Below are 27,273 nucleotides of genomic sequence, written 5' to 3'. Positions count from 1 at the left end.
CCCAAATTCCTCTAAAACAGGTCAGACCCTCTCCAGTTCTGGTACATATAGTACTTGCAACTGGTGACTGTTCCTGGCAAAATACCCTGAAAACCTGAAGTTGCAGTGGATCTTGACTTTTGATAGTCAACAGGAAAATGGAAAGTTCTGTATAAATGAAATCATATCCAGAGCTGAAACATAATATCCCTATTTTGTTTGTGTTGAAGCAAAAGAACTGGATTATTAGCCATTCTTTCACATTTACATCCAAGATGGTTTTTTTGATGTTTCATGTGTGAGTCTGTATCTCTCAGGGGACAGTCAGTAGTTTTCTATACATTTCAACATTTGCATTGTGGTCTACAATAAACATATAATTAAGAACAAAAAGCTCATCACTACTATTATGACAATACTTATACTATATTAAGGAGCTATATGAATATGATATTGGGCACTGAAAAAAATAGGAATTGGCAAATTTAATGTTTCATTTTTATGCAAATCAGATTGCTTTGAAATGTTATTCAGAAATTGATTTTGACATTTGTAATTTCTAAAAACAAAACAGAAAAAAAATTTTTAGGAAGAAGAAAAATCAAGGCTCTAATACCTGTCACCAGAGAGCCTTTACTTAGCAAAAATCCCTTAGGATCCTGAGGACTAAGAGGTCCTTAGTTATAAGGTGTTCACATCTTAGAATTAGTGTATTAGGAGATTGGTAAACACAGCCAAGACAGACTTAGTTTGAAAGTAAGTCTTTCTTCTTAGGCAAGCCACCACTTCAGCGTACATATGATTTTTATCTCAAAACCAGAAACTTCATAAGGTACATACATTTCAGAAAAAAAAAAAAAGAAAAAAAAAAGTAAAGACAGCCTGCTTATAAACAAGGAGGAATATTGCTAAAAACTGTGCCACTTCCTATCCACCCACCAAGAAAAAACATCTACTTTAAACAGAATCCAAACATACCAAAGATTTTTGTGTTGAAAGATTTCTCTCACATGCATTGAGATGCCTTCCAGCATTAAGACACTGATGTTTGGAAGTTCTGCAGGGGAAGAAGAGGCAGATGACTTCTCCCTAGCTTATTTCTCTCCAGTGTTTTTTCTTGAATGCTTGACATCGCAGTTTACTTGTGAGAAAGTTGTAAATGCTTTTTCTCTTAATATAGACCTCATGGTCTTACTGTGTCAACACACAGGAACACTATAAGCTTTGTAGTGGTCAATCTTAGAGTATTTAAACAACATTCTCACAATATTTAAAGATCTTAGAAAGTTAGCTTTCAAGAAGATTGTTTTGTTGTAAAGAGCTAATTAAAGACAGTCTAAAACATTATTTACAAAGATCATTTTAAGAACTTTACTATTCTATACTTTAACTAAACTAAATATAAATAGCATATAGGAGTCAGAGAACTTAGCTGTATTTAAACCAGAATCTTTCAGATGTCAAGAAAAATGAAAAGCTAAGAAGAAAATAACAGAAAATGGACAGAAATCTTGACATTTCTCAAAGTTTTTCTTGACAGACAAACTGAATATAACAATCACATCGAGGAAAAATTATAGCACTGTTGTGTGTGAACTGAAAGAACCAAGACACAAACCTATGGACACTGATTTTATATGTAGGCAAGGCTGTGTCAGGCATCTTTCCTCCATACAGGCGATAGTGGAAGGAAGGTTCTTAAAAGCTTCCTGATATAATCATAGAGCACTTTGTTTCTCCCATATTTTACTTTGCAAGACTTAAGCTCATCCTCTTCACTTCTGCAAGCACATGGAAATGAGACAGCTGATAGGAATAATGACCAAACCAATGCATATGCAGGGTCCTGTTCAGCATTGGTTTTGCAATTATCACAACAAACAATTTTGACCACTGGTAAGGAAAAAAATAAAATAATAATAAATAAATAAATAAATAAATAAATAAATAAATAAATAAATAAATAAAGCACTGCCAAGAAAGTAGTTTCATTATTCTGTAATTACTTCAAATGACAGAAAGAATTTTTTTCTAAATACCCAAATGTGTTCATCATACCAACACAACTCCCAAGACAGCAGCACAATCGCCCTGAATTTCCTTTGCTGTCAGTGGAGAGAAAAAGAGGCTGTAAGAGACCAACTTGGATTTCATAGCCATCTGTGAACACCTCAGATATCCAGCCTTACCTGGGCCTGCCTTCCTGAATGGGATACATACACTGCTGTGGTAAGTAGAAAAACTGAATAAATACTAAATCAGGATAACCATTTTGTTTATCCACAAGGTAACATCTTAAGCCTTTATTTTTAGCAACCTGGTCTGGTGGGAGGTGTCCCTGCCCATGGCAGGGGGTTGGAACTGGGTGATCTTTAAGGTCCCTTCCAGCGCAAACCACTCCATACTTCTATGATTATTTGTGAAGCCTTATGTGTTTCTTTATCTTCATAAGAATTACATCAATTTTTTTAACCGTTACTTATTACCTTTTTTTTAAAAAAAAAAAACCTTTCAGTTTTCCAGTATGAAGCAAATGGTATTAACTTCATTTCTCTGTCTGCCTACAGCTATTTCAGCTATCTGTTTTATAGGAAGAAAATATCTCACTGCTGATTTGGGAGATAAAGTACCTTAGTTCACTCTCAGAAGAGAATTCATCTCAAACATGAAATACAAGCTGCAGATCCTCTCCAGACAGGATGGAGAAAGGGAACACTAATAAGCATTCTTTGCTGATCACAATGTACTCAGTTTTCTCTCCCATTCTTTAATAACAAAGCAATCCTAAGTGATAACTGTGGATTTTTTTTTTTTAATTACAGAGCCCTGCATGACAATGAGCTGTATAGAACCAGAGCAGTGGGAGACACGTTGATGTCATCTGCACAGGAGAGAATTGTAAAGTCATAAACTACCATTTCTCATTAATCTAGGTGCCAAAAGTCTTTTGGATACACATCTTTAATCCCCTTGTAACTTTTCAAGTACAGCGGTGGTCTCTGTAAGTTTTCTTCATGCATAATAATATCCATATGCAGTTGAAGAGTAGCTCAGCAAAATTTGGAACTCAGTGGGAGTTGAGCAGAACACAGATTGAAATTAATGCAATGCCATAACATATTGATAATAGTTACTACCTTTCCATACTACACTCACTTCTAGTCATTTGCCATGGATGAAAAGAAATGCAGCAGAAAAATGGCAGTTCACAGATGGAATAAAGACCTTAATAAAGGATCAGGAGGTTTTTCTCACTGAGAAGTAGGCTTTTTAGAAATGAAAGACAAATGTTGAGGCATGATAGAGAAAGCTGAAAGAACAAACAATACAAAACTGGTTTGTCAATCACTTCTATTTGCCACATCATGGTACAAACACAAGAAAATCCAGTTTAATTCAAAGACAACAGTCTTCATATCCACTGTCAGTACTAACTCAAAATATAACCATAGACGTGAGCTCTCACAGGTCCAACAATGACTACCATCCTCTAGGACAGAAAGAAATGAGCAGGTGACTGTATCTAAGAAGAAACTTCTCTGAGCAGGTTATAGGATTGTTAGGTAACTGTCCAGTAGAAAGTCTGGGTTGGCTTTGTTTGCAGGAAAGGTTATTTGGGGGGTTCTTTGTTTCTTTTAGCTTTAGCTTTACTTCAGGTAATCTAACCTGGGACAAAAGCATAGACCACACTCATTAATCACTGGTTTGATCTTGTAAGCATTAAGATGATACCTGAGAAGTCTTTGAATTCTGCCAATGCTTTTAGCAACTATTCTGTTGGGTAGTAGTTGAAAAACTTTGCAACTTTTTTTAAAAAAATAAAAGTCTATACCAGTAATCAGTATACCACCAAATCTCTGTCACCATAGATATTAAATCATAATGGTTACAGCAACAAAGTACTGCACATGTGACAGATGAGTTTTATTTAAAAAAAAAAAAAAAAAAAGGAATCTAATTTAAGTTCAGATTCCCAAAGAAATATGAAATTAAACAATAAGAGTTAAAAAATCTGCACCTATTAAAAAAACAATGATACCATCCCTAAAATGAGTCAGATTATTGTTAAGGAAGTTAAAGTTTAAATACATGCTATCCTCAAGTTTATGAAATGTTACCCATAGTATTGGGTTTATCCACAGGCAGAATACTAGACTTCTAGAAGGAAATATACTTTGTTTCAGTAAAGGCACTGATAATTGCAGTTACATCCACCATTTAATGTTCAGGTCTCCTTTCTCATTCAAAGAAGCCTTGCGCTCTGGATTTTTTTTGCAGAATCTAAAAATCTTTTTCCTCAGAAGATGAACTCAAGAAAACTGAAATATTTTGAAGTATTGTGTAAACCAAACAGTGTCTGACTACATATTATTGCGTTTTCAATATAGTAGGGAGAAAGTGAAATTTTATGTTGCAGAAAATTGTTAAATTTCATTCTAATTTCAGCAATAGCTTTTTAATAGCGCTTTTTTTTTGTGTGTGTAACATTCCATGCAGAATGGGGAAAAAAAATCATGCCTCAATGCCTCAATTCCCTCTGTGGCAGAAGAGACTGAGTGTCCCTCCCAAGGACTTCTCTTTAGGCCAGCACCAGGACCAGGAGATGGCCCTGTGCTGCCATACAGCTCACCCTATGTTTGCTCATAAATGCAGTGAATTTTTCTCTGCTGAGAATAACCAAGTTTGAGAATGATGTTTTTATCTTACATTTCAAAATTAATAAATAATTTAGTTTTGATTAGTCCAAAACTGTTTAGAATTCAGGCTCAGCTCACTATTGTTTAAAAAATGCTTGTCACGGTGGATTCACTACATGGGCTGACTCACTAGACCACAGCAGGGTGCATTAGATCTGGGCACGTGTACAGCGGTGGATGCCTCCCACGGGAGACTTCCCATCACATGCACAGCACGTGTCCTGTCACTGCAGCATCGCCCAGGAACATCGCCAGTCCTGATGAACACACAGTTCTCCACAAAGCCAGCCCGAAGTACCTAACTTAGTGACTGCGTTTCGCTTTATTCTTACCTTTGCCTGCTTACCCTTAAAATGATATTGTTACTACCCACCGAGACTTACTGGAGGAGCAAATATAGAGATGCATGTATTTGAGTAGTAAATACACTGAAATTTATGAGCTGAGAGCCATTAAAAGTGGCTGAGACATTCTCACAGCTATCCCTACCCTCCAGCCTATTTCAAATGAAATGAAAGCCATGCAACAATTTCATAGATTGTGGTCTGAAGAGGAATCACTGGTGAGATGGGTAGAGGGAGGGAGGCGGGTGCTACCTGACCTGTGGGAGTAGCTCTGGTGGAGGGATTGGGATGATGCCGAGTGCTGTTGTGAGAAGACATACTGAAACAGTGCTATAAAAGACACTTGAGGGATTAATCCTTACCTGGACCTCGGGAGGCTGCTGGAGTTGCGATAATGAGCTTTTGCATTTTTTCTCCATCTGCTCACCCATAGCTGAACTTCGAGGCAGTGCTGCTCCAAGAGATAAAGACCTTACCACCCTCTCTTGATACAGCATCTGCTCTGCTAGATCTTAGTGGGAGAAAGATAAAGAGAAAACAAAGTCATAACTGTTCTCCTCTTACAACATTTGATAAAACGGGAAGGGCGAGTCTAAGTTCTTGGAAATTCAGCAGCCTTGCCTTGAGCTTTTAGAAGTTTGGCAAGAGCCCCAAAGTTAGTAAGAAATGTAGCAACACATTAAACACAAGAACAGCACTACACCACCCCGAAGGACCTGCTGTCTGAGTGCTGTTGTGAACCAGAGATGAAACTGTTGACTTGGGCCAGAAGCATCCTAATGTGTGTCATCACTTCAGCTCTTCACTGGAGAGCATTTTCAGCAGAAGTGCCCTGGCGAGCAAGCAGAGAGGCTGAATCACCTTTTTCTCTTCTACCAGGGAGTGTTATGAGGAGTCAGAAAATCTCACGCTGCCCCAAAGCCAAGCTGTACCTACTATGTACTTAGAGAAAACAGCCAATTTCATTGTCACTTGTCCAACTGGCTTCCCATCAAAATAACTGTTAAAATAAGCATTAAATGCTGAGATTTAAGTGAAATGTCTTGTACCACCGTGTAACAGACTCAACAGGCATTTCCTTGAGAATATTTATGAATATTGACTTTGTAAAATCTAGAGGGAAGTAGTCCAGATTCCTGGGAGTTAAGCCAAGAGATTTCAAATCCAGGAAAACAGCACTCCTGTGATGTGAAAACAGGACCAGAATCCACAGCTCCTGGAATTTAGACTGAACTACTGGATTTCTGCACGTTCTTTGTGTACATTTCACTAGTTTAAGGCATGCCAATGTAACGTACTGAGTAGGTTGACCAATGTTTGTATGATGACCATGCATAGATGAGCCAGTAATGTTCCCAGAGATAACACTTGTTTGCAGGGTGAATGATGAAGTACTCTCACCAAAGTTTCCCTCAGAACACCGGGCAGCCAAACTCAAACATTGCTCTGAAAACCACATAAAAGACCAAAGCAGCATTGGTCTGAGCACAAGGTGATAAAATCCTGCTCCACAAGACAATCTGCAGAGCACAGGAGTGTTGTCTGTGACTTCATCCTTTTTTTTTTTACACCAGCAGTGGGGCTCGGCCCTCACACGTGGGTGCTGACAGCACCACGGGGCTGAGGAGCCTCTTATACTCTCTCTTTCTCTCCTAGGAAATAATCCTGTACCTCCAATGTGGTCAAACAGCAGTGGTCCTGTTACCAGAAAAGCCTTCATCTCCTGTGTTCATACAGCTACGGGTTGGTTGTGGGTGACTTGGATTCCAAAATTGTGTAGGTATTTTCATAGATGGACAAAGCATTTCTTTTGTAAGTCAAACATTAAAAACACACACACATACGAGAAAGAACATCCAGAAAAATGTAAAAGGTGCCTAGCGGAAAGGGATAATAATCCAGAACAGGAAGGGTTTGGGGTTATTTATTTGCCTTTCCTGGTACCTTGGCTGGAAGCAAGAGATCATCCACAGTCATGGCTGGATTATTTTGATGCCTCACTTCAACAGGAGGCAGGCATCAAAAGGGCTTTGAAAATGTGAAACCAGTGGCAGTTAAATCAGGAAAATGCAAAAGGAAACAATTGTTATGATGGATTAAGAATAGTTTTATGATAGGGTAATGTTTTTCCCTTTTGGGGCACATTTCTTTTGGAAAGACCAATGCGTCTCCTATAATTTGCTATCTCCACCATTTTGCAGAAGACATTGAAGCGTCTAGGTTTCAAAAACCTAAAATTTCAAAGCAATTCTCTGTCATTTCAAGCAATGCCTGTAGTTAAAACACCCTGATTTTTCATTGCCTCGTTGGCTGTGCTATCTGCATTTAAACCCAAGTCAGATTACTTCCCCTATCCCTCTTAGAAACTAGATATCTGCACTGCTCGGCTCTTTATAACGACTCCTCACAGTCTGTTTCTGAACGTACAGCAGCGAGCGTACCATTTGTTATTTTACCCAGCACAGCGTGTAACTGCTCGGGCAGGCCGATCGCAGCAGCCTGCCAAGCAGCCAGGAAGGCTGCACCACGACAACTTCGCTCTCTCCCCTTCCATTTCATACTGACATTGTCATCTTATCGAGTCGTTCTGTAAAGCGACGGGTTTGAAGTCACGAACGACTTGAGGTATCTGTATTTTATGAGAACAGCTTCCTCCTGCGGTATCAAAACATGCCGTTTGCTTTTTCTTCCTAAAATAAAAACACTTCAGCTCAGTGCTGCATGGAGGATTTATATGGACTATTCTTTTTCGGAGCCCCGGCAGCTCTTCCTGCCTGTTATCTGTGACCAGAAGTGAGCTGATGTATCCAAGTTTTTACAGGAAACCAAATCAGCAAATGTCACAGAGGCAGTAAAGCAGGATATAGCAGACCACGCTCTGCATATACATTCCATGCTTCCTTTAAGCCTTTGTAGCAAAGTGGCAAACAGCAAGAACAGGTATAAGGGGAAGAAAGCTAAAGTGCTTATTAAATCATAGAAACTCTGTTGGTTGTTTTTTTTTTTCCTACAAGCCAGTAAAAATGTAAGCAATTGAAGATGAACACTGAGATGGTCAAGAAATCACATGTCATAGGAGTCAGAACACCAGCCAAAAAGATTTGCCTATTTATCCTCCATTTCTTTTTTGTTTTGAACAAACCTCTCCCAGGTGAGGCACCTTACTACAGCACCCAGGGCAGGAAGCTCCCATAAGTCCCTTGATGCTACAGAACACACCCTAGTTCTGTTTTCAGTCAGATCCCTGCCTTACTTCATAACTTTCATAACAGCTCTGTGAAAAAAAGCTTACTTTTTAAGCGGCCTTAAAATACTGTTTGGTTTACAGACAATTACAAGTTCGTATGGGTTAATCCCCTATATACAGAGCACGCGTGTCCTTCCAGAAACAAAGCTTTAATGATAAAGATTCATTTATTTGCACAGTCTTCCTTTTTTTGTCTCTCCTGATTGAATCTTCCATCTCAAGTGGTGATTTGCCTTTTTCCTCCATTCCCTCCACCATTTGTACGACTTTGAGACACTACCCCACATCAGACCTGATTCCAGCAAAGCCAGTGCTGGACAAACCTGGCAGGAAACTGCTGAGAAAAGCGAAGATTAAATCTTTGTATCCCTTTCTTCAAGGCCTGCTTGTCATTCCTATTCCGAGGTACAACATTACCCAAGAAGATTGACTATTATATTCCCCATTTTTAACATCAATATCTTCAACAGCTGTCCCTTCTGCTTGTAGCTGTGCATGTAACCCTCGTGTTCTGCGAGACGTTGTCAAACAAATACCAGCTCCTACCCTTCAACCCCCCAAAGAAGACCAAATAGCCATAGAGAGCTATGGATAACAAGTCTGATTGAGCTGAGTTCAGACAAAAAAGAGTTTCTTGGTAATTATGAAATCATGACAAGCTAGATCTGCAGTTAAGATTCATTTAATGGCACAACATCCTTTACAGTTTGGCATTCAGTGTCACAACCGATGAAAGATCAAACGATCAGCGGAGCAGAGGCTTCTGTCCAGGAGAAGCATGTGCTAGAAGTGATGGTTTTGTCACTACCTGAACGGAGCACCCGCCCCTCAGAGGCAAATAATGTCCCTCAGCAGCTTTCTCAAAAGAAGCACAGACTCCTGAGACTTTACACTTGCAGTGTTGATCCTGAGTTTACATAGGACTGATTTTTATTCTTTAAATAAATCAACCCAAAGCTATTGTACCACAGTGATAAATTCCATTTTTCTTTCTTTTTTTTTTCTCTCCAAAGAACAATTTAAAAGTTTGTGCCTCTCATGGAAATAGATAAACCAAAGAAGTCTTGATATTTTTGCAAACTCAGTGCATAAGCTGGGCTTAAAAATTTCCTGAATGTGTAGACATTGCTGTCCTGTAGGATCCTGGGGCTTAGGAGGGAAACATGAAGGAGATTTTTATTTATTTTTTTTTCCCAGAATATGTTGATAAGAAAGTTGCTTAAGCCCACAGAATTTACTGCTGTGGAACGTGCAGCCTGATAAAAACCAGGCTGGAGGTGATGAACCAGGAGATCATATTCTGTAATACAACAGCACAACCGTCAAACAAAATTACACGTGTGAGAGGTCAACACCATTTTTCATAGGGCTGCTGCCTGCACGCGGAGCTGTGCTGTGGAAATAACAGCATTGTTGGGATGCAGAAAATGGACTGGGCAGGGGCCAGCCCCTGGGACACCCCTGTACCTTGGTGAGGATGAGCACGCAGTGCTGCGGCCTGCAGCTCTCCTTCAAAGCGCTTGGTTAAAGTGTTACCCCGGCCTGTACCGGTAGCCCAGGACACGGTGTGTGGGTATTTGGATCTGGAGATTTTGGAGCCCAGCCAGGGAAAAGACTCCTGTGCTTACAGCTGCTCCAAAACGAGTTACCCTAAGAGCAGGGTGTGTGGGGCTGGTCCTGCTCGTTATCAGAAAATGATGAACTGCGGACTGGAAATAGCTGTGATGACAGAGCTCCTGGGTGGTTGGGGTTGTGTTGGCGGTGGTTGGTTTTGGCTAAATCTGAACCAAATGTCTTACAAATAATAATAATAATAATAATAAGGAAAAAAATGAAAAAGGAGGAACTCCAAGGTCATAACCTCAATATAGTCAACATCAGCATCATATAGGTGAAACAGCAGTAGGCTAACGACATTATTATGTAAAATCCTAGTCCTGAAACATTTTAAAAGTCAAGTTAGTAAAGAAAATGACCAGAAACAAATCAAGTGACCAGAAACTGCAATGAATGCAACGCGATTCCTGACAGACCACTGGAGGATTTTGTAGCAAGTCTTCAGCAGTGAAACACTGCTTCCACGTGCTCAGAAGAGCTGTGTGCCACAGCCCTGGCTGCGGCCTGGCTGGGTTACTGGGAATTGTGACAAGTGATGTTGAGATTTTTGGGGTAAAAATGAAAGGAAAATGCAACCCCAGAAAAGAGTAGGAGGCAAGACTAAAAACTATGAGAAAAATATCAAGGTCACCATAATTTTGTGTGCAATAGAGTTATTTATCTGAAAATTAGCCAATATAAATGGTAGGGAGAAAAGATTCATTTTTCCACCTAACACTCAAAAAAAGGGTTGGTGAAAGAGGCTTGTTAAATGCAATATTCTGAAGACCGGGATGGGTATTCCCAATGTGATTACAAATGTGCTGCATTTGGACCCATGACTGACTCTGTATTTTATTTTATTTTTTTTATTTTATGAACGCAATACTTTTTTAGCTGGGACTTGTCTTGAGGTAAACTCTATTTCAAAGAGAGAGAGAGAGAGAGACAGAGACAGAGACAGAGAGAGAGAGAGAGAAAGAAAGAGAGAAGGAAAGAGAGAAGGAAAGAAAGAAGGAAAGAAAGAAAGAAGGAAAGAAAATTGCCTGAAATAATAATAGGAAAAGATGAGGAGGGACACAGATACACATAGTATGATAAAAATAGAGAAACGTGCTGATTTATACTGAAGTGGAAACTCTTACAAGGTCTACTACAGATCCCCCTTCTCAATAGGGTAGGCTACTTAGGCAGACTGATGTTTCCGCTGGAGTATTGTCTTCAGCAGCATAAAACACTTCACATACAATGACTTCCAAAGAACAGCATTTGCTTTTAAACACTTAAGTCTATTTGCTGTACCTAATGGTATAATTAAAATAACTAGAATAGCCTCCTCCTGAGTGGAATACGAGAAAGAAATGGAGAGCTGATTATGAGAGTTTGGTTATTATCTTTAGAGCTGTTTCATAACAGAATGTTTTTCTTGCAGTTTAGTTTCAAAGATGAGGGTAGAATATGTCAAATAATTTCAGAGCAGCATGGTGTTTTGGAATAACTCCACTATGGGCAGAAAAATTTTATGTTGAAAAACCTTTCTTTTGTTGTTTTTCAGAAAGTTGCGGAAACAACCTATGGTCTGGAAGGACATACTTTCACTTTGGAAGATACAAATTAACACTGGAAAAACCTAGAGACACACTTTGATAAATGCAAGGTAGGGATAGCCTGCTCTTACACTATTAACTATCAATTTTCTCCTACACTCCCTGCCTCCCATCTGTCACGTGCAAAAGTCCTCTGTGACAAGCTCGAGTTCAAAGCACGTCCAATGCCTCTAGCACAGATGAACAAGGCTGCAGAAACTGCTAAGCGTGTGGCCTAGGGAAATGGAAGCTGGAATCATCCACGGGATTGTATAAGCATAATCAATTGTCAATCAGAAAAACAATAATTGCCAATCAGAAAATGATGATCTGAAGTCAATGGCAAGGTGCTACATGACAAATACACTGTAGGCTAAAGCAACATTAGAGGAAGTCGAAACATGTGAAGCCCAATTATTGGAGCTGTGTGACTGAACCAGTGGGGAGGGAAAAGTACTTCATAGGCTAAAGAGCAGGGCTGTCTGAATTCAAAAAACAACTTAAAAGCTACGCAGGACACTTAAAGAATTATGGAAGGAGAATCTGCAGAGTGGAACAGTCCAAATATACCAATATACATGTATGTGTATATATAAAATGAATTAAATTTATATATTAGTAGTCATTATTATCCATGGACATGCTTACCATAAGGATCAAGAATGAAAAAGCATGTGAAAGAAGGGGATAACTTAAGAAACACACACATATGGAGCTGCTGGAATATATATATGTATACACACACACACATTTATATACTATACATATACAGACACATCTGCAGCTCTCCTGTTTATACATATATGTACAGGAGAGATGGGATTTGAATTCCTTGTATTTCTGCTGCTGAACTACAGGATGCCACTGAATGCTGTTCAGCTCAGTGCTGTTTACAGAGAGGCAGTTGCTTGCTACCTACTATCTGTACTGAAAAAATAATCCAAGCAACAAATCTAGTGTCAATTTTAGCTTCACAGATAGACAAATTCAAGGGAGCCTGGTTCTTGGAACAGGCAAAATTAGGAGTGGTTTGAGCAACCAGTGCAAACGGCTGCCCTCTGAAGTGATCAGCAGGACTCCCAGGCCTCAGGAGCAACAGCCAGCAGTTACAGGAAGCCTTGATTATCAGGAAGATAAAAAGTACTCAAGAGTAGAAAGCACAGCTGTTTTGGTCGAGAAGAAGCTTACTAAGATAAATGACTAAATGGAAATAATCTACTTTACAATTAAGTGAGCAGGAGGAATTTTAAGAATTACTAATGCTGACCCCTACTCGAGTGGCATTATCCACACAAGTGGATAACAAATTATGATTCAACAGAAGGTGCAAGAAATTGGTTACAAAGTGAGCTTGTGGACACTTAAAAAATAATTTTTATTTTTTCCTCCTCACAGCACTATGAGGATAAAGAGCCCCTTTCAACAAATACAGATCTAAGGAGAGAGCCTGTTAGACAATACCCATGGTTTATCTGAATGCCCATGTCCCGTGATGAGCTGATGATTCGTTTTGTGTTTATGTAAGGCGCCACAACATCATATTACCTGTATTCCTGAGGCCACCGTGCTTATTGCTGCAGGGTTGGCCTAACTGACCTCTGCCACAATGCTTCGCCATCAGCTACACAAGTATGTTACCAGGGAACAAACACAAAACTAATTTGGGGAAATTTTCACAACCCTAAAAGACATCAGAACCAGTGATGTAATGCTCACAATGCGTTGTGAAGCAGCGAAAATTGGGACAGTCTGACACTCAGTTTGCAAAAGCAAGATGCCTGCATGATCCACAAATACCCGAGGATGGATGAGTCAAGAGGGGTGAGCCATCACCACTGGCTAGAAATAGATTTCGGTGTGATTTCAGTAGCAGCTAGGGCAAATAATTTGTTTATTAGTAAATCAAGCTTTGGAAACAGCTACAGAATATACAGTGTAAAATTAAGTGGACCAGCCATAAAGTGGTAGAGACACCAGCCAGCCAAATGAGAGGTTGTACTCTGTGTTCCCAGTCTTCAACTAGAAATATGTACTTGCCTTTTTAACCCCATAGGATTTTCTGTATTATCTATCTAGTATTATACTATCTATTTTAATATATTATTATATTATCTATTTTCTGTATTGTATGCTGCCGATATATACCCCATATATACTCAAACATCAATGTGAACATAAAGGCTGATTTGCATTTTTCTTATCTGTGGAAGTTTCTCCCTGCATTCTCTCACACTGGCTTATGACTCATTTCTCACTTAAAGCACGGATCACAATCAGTATCAACCAAAACAGCCTTGGTTTAGAATAATCCAGGTAATTTAAATTCACAGATGTGGTGAGTGATGAAGGTTAAGGTTGGACCAGACAGCTGGACTGATGAAGGCTTAAGGTTGGACTAGGTGATCTGATCTTAGAGGTCTTTTCCAACCAAAATGATTCTATGTTTTATGAAAGCCTTCATCCTGCAACACAGTAGCACAAGATTTTGAAAAACAGGTCTGGTAGTAAAACACGGCATCAAGCTCTCCAGCTTCATAATGCAGTATGAATTGACCACTATGAAGAGACATTATGTATGAAGCAGTTCAGTGAAAGTTTAAATGAAAATGGTTGCTTTCATCTCCTTAAGTGGAGACTGATGCTTATTTTATGTGTTGCACAGATTCATGGTGGCAGATTTACAGTAAGCCTTAAATACCATGGAACAAATTCTTAAACTATTTTCATCACAGGCACCTCAACAGAAACATGCTTCCCATCCTAAAGCTAGGGGTGGCACAGCAAATTTCATTTTAACTCTTCCTCCCTTTTCCAAATCAGAGACTTTACATGTTTCATTTCTATACAAACTGCAAGACTTTTATTCCTGTCAGCCAAATTGATATTTTCTCTTGAGACACGAGAATTGTCACACTGAGTTAAGCCACAGCGCACATAATCAGCTATTCCAAGATGTTTAGCTCATCTTACTTGGGAAGAGACCCTAAGCACAGGCAAAACTGCTAACCTGTCGGTCACTGCTTCCAAAGCCCGCTGGTGGTCTTCAGTACTTATACTGGATCAAGCAAGAAATCTATGAAGTTTAACATTGTGTTAGGAACGCAGCATAACGCTGTCAAGACCATTAGGCTTCGGCTGTGGCCTTGTTTTAAGCAGTGACATATTCATGAACCAGGCTTTAGCCTGATCTTCAACATATTTCACATAGATCTAACAACCCAATCTTAGGCTACTTTGAGTTACCATCATCAGAAACGGCATTCACTGTCAAGTAACTGTGTAGACAACCTGCCCCTAGTATCTGCTTATTGATGCATAAGCAAATATATGCATTGGACTACACAAAGTTGTTTCCTTTTGTTCATTACTAACACTTGAAAATATTCTTTATATATATATATATATAAGGGGGTATGCAGCATACTGAAGAAGTATAACGTATTACTTGGACTTTAACTGAAGGAAGTTAATCACAGATGAAAATCTAGAAAAGTAAAAATTCTATCATCTTTGTGTAAGCATCATACAACGGCAGTGGCAAAACACAACAGCAAAAACCACCCACCCCTCCAAGAAATAAGAAAATTTGATTTCGAGTTTTTCTAACAGACCTTGTTCATTGCATCCCCAAGTCCTTCCAGCAAAGTCCTTTTCTGATTATTCTTCTATGAAATTTATAAATTGACTTTGCAACATAATGAACTAAATACTCCAACTTTAATATTTTGCATTCATACCAAAAACAATTAACAGTTTTTACAAATAGTGTTATTTACTAAAACAATTCTTGTACAACAGTGCGGTATATCTAAATATATACATATGCCAACATCAAAGGGAGCATCAAACCAAACAAAACCAAAAATGCACTTTGCTACTGTGTACACTTCATTACAACCAGAACAGACTGCAGCAGGCTTCTTTTCTTTTTTGTGACAAAGAAAGAAAAGATTTGGGTTTCCAGAAGCACATGCAAGGGAGAAGAACAAAAACTCCTACCACCTTTTTGCTAAGGTGGCAGCATGAAAATTGAATGAGGTCTGCGATTATACCTAGTAGCAAATGGAATGTTTTTAATTACAAACATCCTAATTTAGGAAACAAGGCTGCAAAAAACTTACATAGTGTTTTTATTGAAGCAAAAAGTTCAAATTTCAAGGCCTTCCAAGGTTTTACTATGCTGTTGGATAGTATTAAAGTAAATATTCTTCATCACAGCCAGAACTGAGAAAGGAGGATCTGTAGTGTGAAGATGGTCAGCTTTACTAAAATTGACTAACAGAGTAAAAAATGATTCTGCCTGCTGTTAGCAATGGAGATTTTTGTAGATTTTACTTTCTTTTTTTTTTGTGAAAAACTCATCCTGATTTTTAAATGGAAAAATCACGCTCCTTTGTTCTTCAAAGCAGATGCACCTTCTCCATAGGAAACTGCAGTTATGTAATTCAAAGTGCCATTGTAGCCACTGTAATTAGAGACATTCTCTTCCATTCTGTCTGTGAAACCCAGCAGACAAGGACTAAAGTATGACCTTTAAAAGTGAAGACAGCACAGAAATCTTTGAAATGAGATTGCAAAAATAAAGGTAAGTGATATTAGAAAGTACTAAAAAAAGAAAAAAAGGAAATTGAGGTATTAAGCAGTTCTCCAGTGTAAATCTGATGTTCCTGCCATCTAGATGATATCAGAGAGAACTACAATAGCAGCCTAGATTTGATTGGCAAAATATGTACATGCTATTAAAAGCAGATTTATCTCCATTGTTGCATCTAAACATTTGCAATCTGACAATTATAGGAAGTTCTGGTTATTCAAATCCATTTTACTTCCCCCCTCAAAACGCATGAAGAGTCAGGGTACCATGAGGGCCATCAATATGCTGCTCCACGCCTGTTAAGAAGCATGCAGTACTTCTGATCTTTTTACTGTTGTTTTACTGCTGTATATGGACTGTCTGGTGACATTAAATACACATCTACATGGGTAACAGTTATTAAGCACAGGTGGATAAATACGTTGTAACTGCAACTGCACACTCTTAAACATACTGCCATGACATCAGTGTAGCATACCAAAACTTAAACAAACTGCCTCAGTATTTTTCCTGGGACGCTTTGCAGTATATCTTTACATCTTTGTTATGTCCACAAAAACTGAGATGATACACATGGGTAAACAAATTTCATTTATAGATGTGAAGTGTGCAGAAGGCACTTTCCAGAGTTCGCTCCTGTTCAAGAAATCCAAACTACAAAGATATCCCTCCTGAAGTTAATGTTTTTGTATTCCTTAATGAAAGGGTTAAATAACAAAGGGTTACACAAAATATCATGAAAATATTTCAGCCTTTCATTGACAGTTCACATGCGAAGAAACAAGACATTAAAAAAGTAGTTCTATTGGAACACGGATGACATGTCTTTTCCTGCGATTCTTAACTTTTAGATTAACTTCTTGACGCTTAACTTCTTTGCTAAGAAGTTTTTCCATACAGTAGCTGTACATGTCCTTTCCCTCCCTCACCCATACTCAGTGTTCAATACCCTAGTGAGACAGAACAGACATGAGCTTGCTCAAAACAATGCATAAATATGGAAATTCAGAACAAATCACAGCAGAGAAGCACCAGCAAGGTGTACTCCATGTAGATGATAGTGTATCATCAGAAAGGTGAATTGAAATTGATGAATTATCAGTTAGAGAGGATATGAGAGGATGAGTAAAGGAATTAGCGCAACGACAGCAGCTAGCAAAGCAGGAGGAGGCATCACTGAAGAATACTAGAGTGAAGGACACAACTAAGTGAGTAGGCAAAATAATCCTTCTGCTAAATGAAAAAAAATCTACATGAAGTAATATAGCTCCAAATTCAATTTAATCTGAAGACTGCATCTGAAATGAAAAAAAATGTAGGATGCAATAGAAATGCTAAGACTGAATCCAAAAATCTAGTGATCTACTACACCAACTGTGGACAATGAAAACTTATTTTAAGTCACCTAAAATTCACAGATTTGTTCCAGGAGATATTTTAGAGCAGTGACTCTAATAAAGGCATGAAGAAAAAAAAATACATATATATATATATATATTGATTATACTGAATTTAGATGGCATGGCATTTTCAAAAGTGTTTTTTGGTCATGATGAACACAAATAAAAGGTGATTTCAATTTCTTTAAAAAAATGGATAAATGCCCCAAATCAGTCAGATGGAAAGCAGAAAAAATGAAGATACATATAAGTTTTCTGTGATCAAAGAAAAAAGCAGGAACAAGCATTTCTATGTGTTAAGGGAAAAAGACTTGAAAATTTAAAAAAATGACAAATTAGCAATATAAAGTATTTTTGCTGAGCCATTCCAGTTCGTTATACAACATATGAAAAACTAATACAAATTGTCAAAGTCAGCTGGACTATTTTGATGCTTCGAGCTCCTCCTTGAATCAGAGTGTTAGAAGAATGGAACAGGTATTTTCACTTTTGTGTAGAAATTATACACTTCTATACACTGTTTCTCTGCTTTTGGAATACCTAAAGCATACAGAAGACACTACCTAACTGATACTGTATGCCCTTTCTACAGAAAACCACCTCTGATCTCTCTGATCTATTAAAAACAATCTATGACAGAATGGCTTGGAATTATTTTTTTTGGTAGCATTTCCTTTCAAATTCCACAGGCTCTCGTGGTAACACCAAGTACTGATGTACTGACAGTTTGTGAGGGTGCTTAAGAATTCTGGAAAAAGGAGAAAAAAAAAGAAAATACCAATAATCAAAACAACCAGTTATCCTAGCTGGAACACCACCAACTGGAAAACATCAGGTATGGGCATGTTTTGTAACCACCCTGGCTACAGAGTTATGCAAATTAGCCATTTGAAAACATTATCAGGCAGAACACACCACTGTCTATTAAAATAGTGAAACAAAGGCTTGTAAGGTAACTGCAGGAGTATACGGGGTAACTGAGGTTAACTTACAGTACAATTGCAAGTGCAACATTTAATTCCAGAAGCATCACACTCAAATACAGTACACAAAAGCGAACAATTTCTGGCATACACGCTAACGAGACTGAGAAAACAGCTTTGATGTTGAAGCCACAAGTTCTTTTGCTCTAACCGGAATTAGAGTCATCAGAAAAGGTAGAGGAAATCAGGATGCATTAGTAGATTGAATACAAATGCAAAGTAACACCAGTCTTTGTACAAGAAACTCTGATCAGGCATATCAGAATTCTGCCTTCCATAACCATATTCGTTTTGCAGAACCTTGGCTGTAGAAAGAAAATATCATGCCTTAAAGAGCCACCTGGCTCAGTTTCTGAGAAATGCAAGGGTTAAAATAGGCTAACGCATGTTGCTGCAAAGGAAAATTCAAAGTAATCTGAAAGTCAATGAAATTAAGAGGCCTCGTAGAACTATTTATACTGCTAAATAAACTCAAGTGGTAGAACAACTGGAAATTGAAAAATTAACAGATGTTTAAGGCATAAGTGTTTGTGTAGAACAGTAAACAGAACAAATTGCTAAGCAAGGCCACGAGAGATAAAAATAAAGCCCTGAAAGTTTGTTCAGCAAAGAGATTTAAAAGTCCATCATTCTCCATTAATTCTCTAATTAAGAAGACTTAAATATAGTAGTGTTATTCATGTTGTGTGTTCCAGTTTACAACTCCATCATTTCTCCTCCAACTCAATTTCTCTGTCTTTGGTGTACTCTCTACCAACACATATAGAATACAGTTCTTGTTCTCATTGTAAAAAAAAAAAAAAAAACAACTCGGAAAAAATAAATTATGTGCTTCTCGTGATAAAATGCAAAATCCTGATCTGTTGTGTGGTCCCATGATGTGTTTAGCAGCCTCTGAATAGTAGTTTTAGTTGTATGTGAAGCAGAATCATAATTTGCTGTTATCCTCTCAGATCACTTACTAGTTAACTAATTAACTTTGGTAGATAAAGCCATCTAATAGTCATGACACATCTGTGTTCAGTTCAAGAAGTAATGAAACCTAGACCCAGTAAGTTTGGAAATTCGCATATAGACCTTAGCTTGTGAGTGTAACTATGATACGCAGAATTACCATTTTCCCTGCGTTGGAAAAAGACATCACATCTGTCATAAAACTAGGCAAAACTATGAAACATGGTTGTCAGTTCATGATTAAAATAAAATAGTAATGTAAATTACTTTTAACATTGTGTTAAATATATTCACATGATCACCATAGCTATACGAAATGGCCACTACTGCAATCACACACTATATGTACATAACACGTATGCCACAACAGTTTGCAAGTGTTGAGCTTTCACAGACTAGCCAATTTTACCAGACATAAATAATCTTGTACCAATTTTTAGGCATTTTAAAAGGAATTATATGTCCTAAATATATCTGTTCCTCTGCAAAATTAAAAAAAAAATCCTAAAAAGTCAGTGCAAATTGAACTTGTTCACCAAGATAGATTCTTATTAAGCTGGGGATAAACAAAGTTTAAGAGATTAAAGGAAGAAACTCAAAGCATTGTCAACTGCCTTTAGCAGAGGTTAAAGAAGATGAGGAATCCGAAGTCCTGGATCCTATAGCAGAGCCTTCTGTGAATAAGTATGCTGTGGCTGTTGAGGTGGTGGAGGCTGTGGCTGTTGTGGAGGTGCTTGTTGACTGCCTGTTGTCTGTGGCAGAGACGTAGAAGCTAAGTTATAGTTTGGCACCTGGGACATATTAGTTCCAGCATTCTGATAAGCAGCAACATCAACAGTAGCAGGTGGTGGACTGTACACTGAAGCTTGGTTAGAGTAAGTGTTTCCAGCAACAGAGCCAACCATTGCACTGAAAAATAAAATAAAAAATTTAAATTAAAAAAAAAAAACAAACAACAGAACAGCAACATCAACACAACTTTTATTGTCCCTTTTACTGTGCTATATATACACAGAAAAAGCTACCTCCTGGCTCTGGACACCTTGCATCTATAAAGCTGTAGCCAGTGAATATTCCAATTAAAATTTAAACATACTCCTCAGATTTAAACACACCTAAGACACTTCTAATAGTTTTAAAACTAAAATAAAACATACATTCAGTTTAATGTGCAATACGGAAACCCATCTATTTTCTGTTCTGCTCATGAAAAAAGCCAAATGTTTCATATGGCAAAACAAGTTAGGTGAAGTGTGCAGAAGCTTGCTTTATCTGTTTATTTGGTGTGTCTTACCACCCTAAATTTAAATAACTTTGGGAGACCAAAGAATAAATACTTTAATAACTCAAAATGGATGTCTCTCTCGACTTTTTAAAATAAAATTACCTTATACAGTGTCCTAAGGTCAATTCAAAACTTTCCCACAATATAGATATTTTAACCTACTCATTGCATCTTCCCAAAGCAGAAAGCCACTTGTAGCGTCTTTATATAGGGAAATTGTATAAACTTTATCAAGAATTCATAGACCATTCATTTTGTTCACAAAATGAGCAGAATCCTCCCCATGCTTCCATAGTAAGATATTTCAAACAAGTGTGATATAATATCCACTATCTCAAAAATTCTGCAAAGCTAGACAGAGCAGCAGATATTTTTTTAAAATAAATTTTAATAGATGTTTAATGATGAAAATTATGACTACAGCATTTTCTCTAGTTTATATATTTTCTCTAACTTTATATATACACATGTATGTACATATCCATGTATGTGTATACACACACACACACACACACAAAGAAACGTTTGAAATTTGTCAGGAATTTTTACCAAATACACAACACCAATAAAAAACACCACTGGAAGTAATTGCACTGAAATATACTTCAGTTGTCATTGAAATTATACTTCTAGAAGACAAATTTTCTCCTTCAAATATGTAGTCCTTTATGTTTACATTGATTTAAGTTTAAATAGGAAAATAACTTAAAATTACTTCGTGTAAGACGTTTGTGCAGGCTGGCCAGGCAGTACCGAGCTGGCAGATGGAGTAACTGTGCCTTGGCTGAGAGAGGAGAGTTGTTCAGGAGGAAGATTATAGCCTTGAATATGGCCCATCTGTGCACTGCCTGCCACCAAATATGCATTACCTTGAGGTTGCCCCGGATAAACCTAGGAAGGAATAAAGGAATATTAAGAATGAAAGAAAATAAAATTTTGGTAGTTAATATCTGGTGAAGAACTTAAAGACAGTCTCTCAAAACTTCTATTACAGGTATTTTAAATAAAAAGTGACTGATTGTCTTCTATTAGGTGCTGCAGTACGAAAAAATACCGAATTTGTAAAGGACACTATTTGCATTTCTATCCTCAGGCTCTAGTACCAAAAAGGTCAGACAGTTCACTGGACAACTTGTATTCCCCGTTTTATTTCAATGAGTATCATTCATGCTAGTTAGAACTTCCACTTCTGAATGAAAATACTGATTATGTTGTATAAAAAATAGCAGTCTAAAGCAGAGGTTTTTGATGCCCAGATAACAGCTCTACTTAGTGAAAGTTAAATGGGCAGCAATTCACACATTATTTTCCTACCTTTAGCTAACCTATAATTTCTTGTAACAGCTGAGATTGCCATTGTTTGAGGGGGGCAGAATAAAAAAAAGAGGTTTTAAGAAAAAGTTTCAATGGAAAATAAAGTTTTATAACTAGCTGGAGGGAAAGCTTGCCAGTAGATGTTTCAACAATATTCCAAATGAAGACTAAATTTCTAAAACCTATGCTTTTGTTCAGTCTGAATTATCTAGCTTAACAAAAATTAAGAGAAGAAATTATGAAGTCTCACGCATAATTGAGTTCATATAAGTTAACATCATACAGCCCTTCTATTTTAAGATCCATGAATCTCTTATAACATTTAAAGAGTGTAGATCAATATCGCAAAATAATTTAGAGGCCAGAAAAGGCAGGAGACCTTCTAACTTTTCAGGACTTTATACTGGTTCACGTTCACCCCCAAAATCCAGTTTTTCCTTTCAAAAATCCCCAGAAACATGCCCTTTAATTAAATATTGAAATTACTTTATAAGAGTTGTGACATGATTGCTTGTATAATATGCATGGTATACAATGTTTTCCTCAATGACACTGGAAAAACACATATTTTTTAAAAGACACTGAAAGTAGGTGCATATTTGTAGGCAGCTAAAAGAACTGAATCTGCTCCAATGCTTTTATAATACTTTATGAGCATTAATAAGTTGGCTCAAAGGTTTTTTTTTGATTCACTAAAAACCAAAGTAAATTACCGAAAAAACAACTTGAAACGTTACGTATTCCTACAAAGAAGAAATATAGCAAATGTACATTAGACTATGGAATTAAAAGCAAGCTAAAGGCCAACACTGATTTTAGGGTGGAGTATAATTTTTAGGCCGGAGTGTAATTGTAATCTAAGAATCACAATTCTTAAACAGGAATTTTACTCCTTTGATTCTGTACTTTCTTTGACCCACTATGCAAAGGCCTAGTCAGCTTCAACTTTCCAGCTGTTTATTTTATGTGTGACTCAAAACAGGATAGACTTTTTCCTTGATCAAAATAAACTGAGCAGAAGAGAACTAGAATTGTTAAAACTAGCAAATGGAAAATCTCTAAAGCCTGCAGCTGAAAACACAATATTCTGTTTTCATACTGTGATGAGAAAGATTTGCTAGTTCATTCTAGAATATTTCTGAGGGAGCAAGATGATTTTTAACTGAGCATTAAGGCAACGAAGTTTCATAAATAGAGGTTTCCAGCTCCTAGGGTAGAGGAGGCAGCAGCAGCAGGGCAGAAACAGGAAATACTTGCCACCAACATGCCCCACCACACTTTAGAACTTGCACTTTCTTACAAAATCAGTAATTTATTTCAGTAATGTACAGAAGTATATTGTAAAAACACATTTCAGCAAAATTTGAGCAAATCAACTCTAGCCTAGTATGTACTTGATAATGTCGATTGCTCTTAAAGCTTACGTACATACCTGAGAACCAGAAACACCCGATGACGGCATGTAATACTGTTGGTTTTGTAGCTTTGCATACATCGAATACATTGGGTCCTCATTCATCAACTTGTTATACAAAGAAAGGGCCTCCATTGCTTTAACATTGAGCTCTGAGAGTTCTGAGTGTTTCCTAGAAAATACGTTATATAGCTTATTCTACAGTCTAGATAACTTCAGTACAGAACAGACAAAACAGGGGAACTTTCACAAGGGGTGATAAGCAAAATTCTCCTACTGCCTGTCAAGTGATCCCTGTTAAGTGCTATAATGTCAAATGGTAGAATACTATAAAATACTATGTGACCTTGAAAAAAAAAAAATCCTTCAGACCTCCTCCCGGATGAGAAGATACTAATAAATACACCTGTTTTCTTTACCAGTATTGACAGAAATGGCTAAGAGTATATTTAAGTAGCAACTCCATTATTTCTAAAAACCTGTCTTGATTCAGTCAAAACACATATGTTTTACCTGTCTATATCTTCCAACTTTTCATCTATGAGGGGTCCCATCTGGTGGCACATTGCTAGAAAAGAACATTAAAATATTATTAGAGTAATAAATATTTCTATATAGCAAGTCAGAAAATAGCTTTAAAATGAATTATCGGATAGAAATGTGTAGATGCAAAAATAAAGAAAAACATTAAAAAAGAAAAATTATGATCAGTACTATAAACTATATGCCAAATAATTACAGTAACAGATGCAGTTTCATGAACAATTTAATAATGAGATCCAGCTGAAGTTTTCAATAACAGTACAGAGAAAAAATCCCAGTTTAAATAGAACAAAACAAAACACATTTAACATCCAGGGAGTGTAAAGCAGTATCAGCTGTAGACACGGCACATAAAAAAGGTAAATAGAATGATGAACCTATTTTGCATTAAAAAAAGCTCAGGTAATCTGAAAAGTAATCTTTCTTCAAGGAAGAAAATTTGCCACTGGAACCTTGATCATGTGCTCCATCAACAGTACTACAAAAAAGATTGCCTATCAAAACAATGAAGGGGGAAAGAGACTGAAATGATTTAAATTATCTGCACATCAAAGACACTAACAGCACATTGTTATTTCACTGGAATCCTAACTGCGTGAGGGGGATCCTGTCAGGTAAGGCTTTTTCAAACCACTAAGATATTACATCCAAAAGCCAACACAAAGAAAAACCTAGCAGAAGTAGAATGGAAGAACATTAAAATAAAAGTGCACCTCCTCACCCCAACTTCCAGCATAAGGACATAGGGTTCATGTAACTGCAAAGCAAACAACAATTAACTAACAGAAAGCCTGATTTTGTCAAACATAAAATAAACGGGAAGGAAAGCTGAAATGGGACACTACAGCCTAATCCTACTTCAGAATGCAAAATGTGCCTACTTATCCAAGCAATGAACTATTTACTAATTTAAGGCAACCTGCTCTAGGGAACCTGCTTTGGCAGGAGGGTTGGACCGATGATCCCTTGATGTCCCTTCCAACCCCTACAATTCTGTGATTCTGTGAGAAGATTGGAGATATCCAACAGTTTACAAGCTCAAGAACCTTTTCTTGCTCAGCTTCTAGATAGATTCAGAATCTCCTATTTTCTTAAAGTCTGGTCCTATCTGGATTGTAAATTAAAGCCAATGTTCTGTTCCGTAACAGGCAAGCTTCTTCACTTCCTTCTCCAAAGTTCCCTTCTAAAACCTTCGCTGCATCTAGTGACCCAGATAGAATGGTCTAGAATGACTCTTTCAAGAAGTATTCTGAATAACTTTGAGTCTAAAGGACTAGTCTAAGGTATATGTAGTACTCTGTAAGGTATTTCTTAACTCTAAAGTGCTAATATGAAAATGCATGCAAGTGAAAAGCATGTGGAACACCCACAGGCCCATCCTAAGTCACAGAAAGATTTTTATTCTTCTCATGGAATTCTCTTTACATTGCTTTTGCCACTTATGCTGTGCTACTCTATGAAGGAAAAAAAAAAATGGAGAAAATTGAATTAAGTATTCCTGGGTCTTGAAAAGTAAGTGAAAATGTAATATAAGGTAATTGAGAGAAGAGCAGATTTTCTTTAAATTAAAATATTGCATTTTGGTCTCTTAGATGTGGGAAACAGGAAGTGAGAAGACAGTTAAGGCTTAAGCACTTTCCTCGGGCATATTTGTGGTACGCATACAAAGCTGAAGTAGTTTTAATTCATTTTGACATAAGTAATTACTGGAAAGCAAAACAACAACAACAACACTGACATTTTCTTACCCTCAAGATGAAGCAATTCTGGAAGGTCAGGTTGGTCATCAGATGGATCTGCGCTTTGTAACATCTGCAAGAGTTGGTCCATTTTATCCTAGAACAAAAATTGTGTAATTAGTGTGGATAGACTGGGGGAAGAATCAGCAGTTTCAGAATAGTAACTTAAAGCAGCTATTTACAACATCCATTTGGGTCTCTTGGAACTTGGAAATCATCTAAACTAGCTTTAACAAATGAAGATATTTCAACAAGGAAAAGCCAAATGATAAAAAATGATTAGTAGCTGCAAGTGGAATGTGCAGTATACCCCTTTAATTTTAAAAGTCATTCTAAACAGTATTTCCTGAGCAGTTTCCATTTTTCCATTCTACTTATTACATACGCAATACTACCACCTAGTGGGATTAGTGCAAATGTTTTGACAGAATACACTGAGTAAAAAAATAGGTACTTAAAACTAAATTCACTGGAAAAAACAACCCACATTTTGTACATGCATGATGCCTATCAGTACATGAGCAATGTCATAACTAATATATAGGAAAGAGTTTTTTAAGACGATGTTCGGAGGGGTTGTATGGTTTACTTCAGAATTTTAGATCCTCGATTAACAAGGTTAAGTGTAACCCATTTACAAAAATACCAAGGGAAAAAAAAATAACATACATAAGCTCTTCAAAAAATATGCCTTGCTGTAAACTATACTGCTTAACAAAACATTACATGAAAATGATTAAGAATCACTTTTTAGCTGAATGGTATCAAATAAACAGTCTTAACAGGGCAGAGTTACATAGGCAGAAAGTGGAAACTAGACATGTTTTTTCCTCCTCAACCCTGGGGAAAGATGGGAAGAAGCCAAATGAACTACTTCCTTAAAAAATATACCATGGGAAGTTTAACAACAAAACAAAATGCTAACATGCAAACTAACATGGAATCATCACAGAAGACAAAGCTGAAAGGCACCTCAACACAGGCCTGAGGTAAGTCATTTCTGCAGATTACAAACTAACAAATACCTCTCTGGAGGAAGACTACCTGAGAAAGGGACAGATGAGGCAGAAGATATATAGGATTTTAGGAAGGCAGTAACTCATATTTTTCATTTCACAAAACAACAAAAGAACCCTAGTTGAGAAAGATATAGAAGCTCATGAGAAAGAAAGGAAAAAAAATCTTAAGACAATAGATCTAAGCCCCCTTGGAAAAAGAAAAAGGCGGGGGAAAACAGCTTTGATTGAGAGCTCCTGGGAACCCTGCAGTATCACCAAGGTGAGATTGTGTGAATCTTAATAAATACATTTTAGAGCTACAAAAAGCTCACAGTTTTCAGAGAAGGAAGTGCAGGCGAAGACAGCAGTGGTTATACTAGAGATAAATCTAAGACAGTATTTAAGATTGATATATCTGGAGCATCTTGAGGTCCTTAAAGCTAAGCTTTAGAACAAATGCATCACTCCACACCAGGCATCTGGATGGGAGGTAAACAGCTGTACATTCCTGGAGTGGGGCCCTAAGTTGAATGCAGCCTCCAAATTCAGTTTCAGAAATTCCTAAGAACTTCAAGGCAAATGAACAAATTAGAGCACTGT

At 37.3% G+C, this 27,273-nt stretch overlaps 1 protein-coding gene across 2 annotated transcripts in view; it reads right to left on the bottom strand.

The window, feature by feature from the left end:
* Positions 1-15,147: 15,147 nt before the first annotated feature.
* Positions 15,148-27,273, bottom strand: part of STAM (signal transducing adaptor molecule) — a 36,234-nt gene continuing 24,108 nt past the window's right edge. For both annotated transcript variants that reach the window (XM_083825424.1, XM_083825423.1), the window contains 5 exons: positions 25,685-25,772; positions 23,907-23,961; positions 23,412-23,565; positions 21,381-21,556; positions 15,148-20,289 (listed from right to left, as the gene is read on the bottom strand). In XM_083825424.1, the coding sequence (XP_083681550.1) occupies positions 20,040-20,289; positions 21,381-21,556; positions 23,412-23,565; positions 23,907-23,961; positions 25,685-25,772 (723 nt within the window). In that variant the 3' untranslated portion in view covers positions 15,148-20,039. The remainder of the gene's footprint in view (positions 20,290-21,380; positions 21,557-23,411; positions 23,566-23,906; positions 23,962-25,684; positions 25,773-27,273) is intronic.

Source organism: Anser anser (assembly GCF_964211835.1).
Source record: "Anser anser genome assembly, chromosome: 2".
Taxonomy (NCBI): Eukaryota; Metazoa; Chordata; class Aves; order Anseriformes; family Anatidae; genus Anser; species Anser anser.
Note: the sequence above shows the minus strand (reverse complement) of the source record. Positions and strands in the feature narration are given on the sequence as shown.